This window comes from Agrilus planipennis, unplaced genomic scaffold (assembly GCF_000699045.2).
Source record: "Agrilus planipennis isolate EAB-ADULT unplaced genomic scaffold, Apla_2.0 scaffold81, whole genome shotgun sequence".
NCBI classification, from domain to species: domain Eukaryota; kingdom Metazoa; phylum Arthropoda; class Insecta; order Coleoptera; family Buprestidae; genus Agrilus; species Agrilus planipennis.
Window position 1 is genome coordinate 1,003,589 of NW_020438902.1, and position 6,651 is coordinate 1,010,239.

General features: G+C 33.2%; 1 protein-coding gene across 1 annotated transcript; it reads right to left on the minus strand.

Moving 5' to 3' along the window:
- Positions 1-1,241: 1,241 nt before the first annotated feature.
- On the minus strand, positions 1,242-6,542 carry LOC108737225 (sorting nexin-27). The gene is made up of 6 exons (XM_025973306.1): positions 6,252-6,542; positions 5,659-5,852; positions 4,702-4,852; positions 4,479-4,639; positions 2,619-2,987; positions 1,242-2,159 (listed from the first exon to the last, which is right to left on the minus strand). Exons 1-6 carry the CDS (start codon positions 6,310-6,312, stop codon positions 2,091-2,093), a joined length of 1,005 nt encoding a protein of 334 aa, XP_025829091.1. The 5' UTR covers positions 6,313-6,542; the 3' UTR covers positions 1,242-2,090.
- Positions 6,543-6,651: the final 109 nt, after the last annotated feature.

Consider the following 6,651-nt stretch of genomic DNA (forward strand, 5'->3'; position numbering starts at 1 on the left):
ATGAAAATAAATAAAAGTAAAACTAAAATACTGGTATGCAAGGAAAGAAAAAGTAGGGAAAGAGCGAATATAAAGATAGGAGACGAAAAATTAGAAGAAGTGGCTGATTTTAGGTATCTAGGAAGTCAGATAAGTCAGGATGGAAGGAGTAGTAGGGATATAAAGCAGAGGATAGCGCAGGGTCGTGTCGCCTTTAATAAAAAGAAGTCACAACTATGCTCGTGAACGGTCAATTTAGAAATTCGAAAAAGGTTGTTAAAGGTGTTGGAACACTGCGTTGTACGGGTGCGAAACATGGACAGCGGTCGCGGCGGAAAAGAAAAGGTTAGAAGCGTTCGAAATGTAGTGTTATAAGCGAATGATGAGGATAACGTGGATAGAAAAGGTTAGAAATGAAGAGGTATTAGAAAGAAAAGGAGAACAGAGGACTGTATGGAAGTCAATAAGAAATAGGCGAGATAGTTTGGTAGGACACCTTTTCAGGTATGAAGGTCTAGTCAGAGACATATTAGAGGCAGAAACAGGAGTTAGGAGAGGTTGTTCGCAAATAGTTAAGGATGTGGGTTGTTCCAGTTTTAGGGAAATGCGAAGTTTAGCTCAGGATAGGAAAGAGTGGAGGTACGTGTCCAAGCAGTCTTAGGACTGACAACCTTATGATGATGTATGTTAACATGCCCTGATGTCTTCCCATGTGTCTTAACATTCACTAGTGTCGGACATTCATAGTGACGTATATCTATGTATGTATAAATTCTTAAAAAGTAATACGAACCTACAAATTCTTTCTTAAGATTATTATGCAATTGGGAAAACTCCCTGTACCGTCGGGAGCACAGATGACGACCCGCCATATAGATGTTGAACGTCACATATCGTTCGCCTCCCCGTTCGTTATAGTGATAATCTGGTATGCTTATGGGGAGAGACCTTTTCTCGCTGTAATCATAATAAGGGTACCCACTATCATCGGTGGGTTCTAATCTTTCCGCTTCCTAAAATTAAATAGTATGTCTTGTGCTTCAGTGAAATAATTATAAAAAGAAGTATATTAAAGATATGTGTAGAATGTAACTAGGTCAAAGCTAGATATACGAGGGTGGATTGATAAGTTTCCGGCCTGACCAAGAAAAACAAGGTTTTTAAAAAATTGTTTTTTTTTATTTCTCAACATAATCTCCTCCAAGGCTGATACATTTCTCATAGCGGTGTTCCAGTCTATTAATGCCACTTCTAANTGCATTTTTAATTTCCTTAATATACATTTAAAATAACAATCAATAAATATTATACTTTCAATTATTATGTAGCACTACTATGAAACTACTCAACTATCACAATAATTAAGTTGTTTTTTCTTTTTATAAAAGACACTCCAAATAATTATGCCATAAACTTTGTGATATAATTTGCAATAAAAAACAAAATAAATTCCAACAACTAACTTTTAGATCTTACAAAGGCAGCTGCGTTACATATACAGGGTGCTCCATTTTGTCACAGAAAAACATCAAACTCTCGACTTACGATATTAAAACATACCTATTTCTTCCTAATCAGCAAAAATTTATCATTACACTATTACTCTAACGGTTCACCCTGTAATAATCAAGAATACAAAGTAGTTAAGAAACCAATAACTGCTAATATAATAATATTCTATACAACTTTTAATAATATTTGAATAAGTATGAATTTCAACAAATAACACATACAAACTTCATACATATCAATGACCTTAAAACCTAAGTGCCATCACTTCATATTCCTACATACATTAATTTGTGCCGCTGTTTTAAATAATGTCATATTATTTGACATTAATAATTTTAAAAGTAACCAGTGTGATGTAAAAATTGTTTCGAGGGCTTACCATTTTCAGGAAAATTAATTTAAATTTATCACCTAAATGTACATTTTGTTGATGCCCAATGCTGTTAAAACGTGAATGTACAGATTTATAAGAGAGCTGTAATAAAATTCTTTAATGCATCTTAACAATAATTATGGGGATCTTGAGTATTTCGGAGTTGTTTTGAAGTTAAATTGGAACCGTCATAAAACGAAACAAAAACATTGGAGTGTTAATTAATTCATTCTCCGGTATCGATCCATTTATTCTCTTCTACGATCCTTTCAAAACAGTCCAAAAGATAGGAATACTAAAAACAAAATATTTTATTAACGCTACTCTCGATAAAGTAAACATTGCTAAGGTCACGCCGGAAAAATCCATCCCCAAACATTTATATAAAAAATCTGGCAAAGTGACTTGTTAATGTTCAGTTTTCATGAATGCTCACGTAAGGGAAAACAAGCATTTCATTAATAAATGAATATTTAATGAGAAACTTGTCAAACTAAAGCTAAAAAAATGGAATTTGGATAAATACATTAAACAATTATTTACTTCTTAGGTTTAGTGTTCACGAAAAAGAAAGCACTTTTGACAACAACTGTCAGTTTTCTAAATTATTAAAGATAGTTCAATATTTGGTATAAACAATTTCTCTAGTTACACTATAAAAGCATATTGTTAGGAATATTAATACAATCTTTTACTGTTTTACTGCAACAATTACATGATTTAATTCAATATATTATACGTATTTCTTACTTACATACGGACTGTAAATTTTGAGCCACCTGGGTGTCTTGTCAGGTCGATCATATCTCAGACAAAATGCCATTGCTTCATCATCTACTTCCCATTGCCTTATACAATCCCAAGATAAATGTACCACTTGACTCTCTAATGTCCCATCTTCTTGGCATGCGTGCAATTTAAATCCCTTACTCCCCGCGGACACTATAACGTGACCTTCTTTGCGTGAATCGCACGGGCAATGGGGAAACACGACCTCCCCATAGCCGGAAAGATCGCGGGCCAATTTAAGGTATTCGGTAGCCCTCGTAACGTCCTGAAGGGCTTTAAGCTGATAAAGACGTTCTCCCGCGTGTATACAGCCTCTGTTCACTTCATCTACTGCCTAATAAAATAAACAATTTTGAAATACATCTGCCAGAAATATTTCATTCATAAAATTAAGAAAGTTTTTCTAAATATAAAAATCAAAATGTTATTATGGGCAGTTTTAAAACATTATAATCCTAAAAATGTAAAACAAGAACTTATGGCCACATAATTTCTTCCTGTAAATTTACAATTAAAATTATGTATTTTTTGTTTGCAAATTTAGTTTAGGGTTGTTCAATAAGTAATGATAATTTTGCTATACAGCAAAAAATATTTATTCTTCTCCCAAATACATATACACGTTCCTTTCCGAAGTAATCTCTCTGTTGTAATACACTTTTCTTACTGTTCCCGCCACTCTCTAGTATCGAGCTCCTCCACAGTTTTGTTGACCTTGTAATTAGTCTTGAATTTCTATCCCTTGAGAGGAAACTTGACTTCAGCAAACTGCCAGAAGTCATAAGTCGTAAAGGGATACAGCGAGCGTTCAAGAAATTTACTATAGTGTGAATTACGCAGGGCTGCATATTAGCATGACATAGTAAAATTTCATCTATGTTCTTATGAAGACGTTTTTCTTAAAATGGTGCAATATCATGATGAAAACCGATTTATTATAATTTACCGTAACCGACAACACTTAACGAGCTGCATTTGGCACAGATTCTTCGAAATCGAAAATATTATTATTATTACAACCTTATCAAACTCATTGCTTTTTTTGGAGGAGACATCTGCATCCTTTTCCATTAAAACCTTTCGTTGTTTTAGTTCCGGATCGTAATGATACATTTAAGTGTAATCTAGGTTTATGGTACAATATATTTCTTCATTTGGTTCCCCCGTCAAACTACGATAACAGGTCTTGACACTCGGAAACACGATGCTGTACTTGCTCTGACGTAAACATCAGCGGTACCCATTTGTAATGCAATCATGATATGGCCAAATTTTGCAAAATCGTAAATGTTCTGTCAATTGAGAAGCAAACTCTCTAACAGTTCTTAGAGGATAACGACCGCTATATTCTTTGAAACCTCGGTGCAAGACGTTGAAAGCGCCCCCGCACGGCTCATCTCTATCCCCCACCGCTTCAATTCCTCTCCAGTTTCATTAAAAATTTCACGTTACAACATCGCTTCAACTTTTATACATGCTGGATCTTATATACATTACGCGAATCGTCACATACGTTCAATCACTCTGCACCATTGGACTTGAAACTAATCGTAAAAGATCACTTAAAGATGCTCAAAGAATGGGCTATACCATGGAACTATTCATGTCACTATTGAACACACTTTCCCCCCAAATCACTATTATCATTACTTTTTGAAGTGTCTTCATATATAACATGAATCCAATAAATAACATTTTCAAATGAATTTTGAACAAGATTAAAAAAGGATTCATTTGTTAAAAAATTAAAATAAGTGTTTATTTATATATTTAATCATAGATTAAAAACAAAAGTACATAGAGTTGTAGATCAAAAGTTACATACCTGCCAGAAGATGTACGATGTTGCTTGAGTATCGTTCATTAGAGACAGTTCTTGACTCAAAGAGAAAAGCCATTTTCTTATACAAAGACACGTGCTTGTCGCTGTACTGTAATTTTGTATGTATAAATTATGGGGGTACTCAGAGGGTTGTAACTTGCGTTCTAAATTTCAAAAAAATAAATTAAATAATTTTACTGATTTCGCTGTTAGTGTATGTACTCACCAAAATTATATTCGACTATTTCAAACAAATAAAAATAGAGTGCTGTTTTCCTAGTCATGTTAATTTTTCTAACGACTGCCGCATACACTTCATCGGCATTTGAATTCTTCTTTAACGATACTGTGACCACTTCTCTATCTGGCAAAAGGATCTGTACCAAAGTTATTATTAATTAATTTTCAAAAATCATTAAATTAAATTGTAAGTTTTCAAACTACATTACTTAAGAATTCCTATACCTATTGTTTATCTAAACATGAAAATTAAAAACTACAATATCACATATTTTAGATAAGACTTTTATGATTTGTTAGATATTGCACAACGTGTTAAATTATACTAATGTTCCCTTCGAAGTACTAGATGTTTACACGTTTGCATACATAATTAGTTAAAACCATTTTATATAACACGTTTTGTAAATTACTCGTTTCATTTTCCAATAAAAATAAATACTTTAACGGAAAACTACAGGTTTGTGTCACAAAATTAAAGATAACAATTGCTAAAATAACTTAAAAATATGATCCTACCAATTTATAAAAACGAAAATATTTAAAATTTAACAGGCCAATAATTTACCAACGAATTTTAAAAGTCAATTTGAAAATGACTATTAAAGTAACAAAACAGATTTACGCTGCGTTCAGGATTCAATCGTGAGCGCGCAAATTCAAATGGATTTCATGCCCATCTGCTTAAACATTTAGACAATAAATTATTTATTACATAGAACAAGATGAAAAATACACCAATACATCGACTTATAGTAAATAGTTTTTTGCAATGGAATTTCGTTTTCTATAAAAAATTACTGACTTTCCAGTGTTTAGTTGTACTTTCATATGGCTGTTTTAGGTTTGTCAAAAATTTGAATCCTGTGTCAATAAACTTATCAGTATAACAACCGCACATCCTGATTAGATAAATAAAGAGGCGCAGATGTGTTATACTTACTTTTAAGTCAACAGGGCTACAATTACTCTCATCGTCTTGATCTGTAAGGAAGTCTTGCATGATATCCGATTCGGCTATAACCCTCACCGCACATACTTTTTCCAAATATTGCTCTAAACCTCTACGTCGGGCATCTAGCTGTTGTTCGGTCAACGTAAACGGCCATTTTCCCGGCAATTTTGGAAAATTAAAACCTGTCAAGAAAGTTTCCATTAGCCATTATAAATTAATTTACCATACATGGAGTTAAGCTTTTAGGTGGGGAACCGTATCCCTTTCTCAACTTCAATATTTCATCATTCTTAGCACCTATAGTACGTTCCGTATCATGGTCAACGGCGTTATCAAAAGAGAACTCGATATTCAGGCTTCTTGATTATGGTGACTTAGTCTTACAGTTAGCAAAACCACAGCGAATGATTTTATGCCCTTGCTACGTTCCCTCAAAATACCAACCACAGCACCTGGCTAAACGTCAGATAAACAACTCCATCGATGGACTCGCAGAAAGAAGAAAACCTGGACCACCATCGAGTCCGAATATCGAGCCTTCTTCCAGTCTAATTTGTGAAATACCAAACTTTACGTCTTACGAGAAATTTCCAATAAATTTTTGTATTTATTATAAAAAAGTTGCGAGAATAGAAGTGTCATTTGTATTGATTAAGTTGCTTATAATGCTTATTTTCAGTAAAAAAATTGAAAAATGTACATTATGTGCGTATTTGACATTGAAACAAACATTCCATTTGAAGTATTATCGCTTATTCAAGGTAACGTGGGCAGACATACAGACACACATTCAAACATACTATCCTGAACAACCACAACTTATAATTCAAATATCATCCGCTTTTAATTAAAGTTACTCTGTTTGACGTTACTCAACTTGTTAATAATTAATTAAATCGGCACAAATAGAACAAAAAAAATAAAAATATATTAGTGGAAGTCGTTGTATATAAAAGTAACATAGAAAATCAACGTCAATAA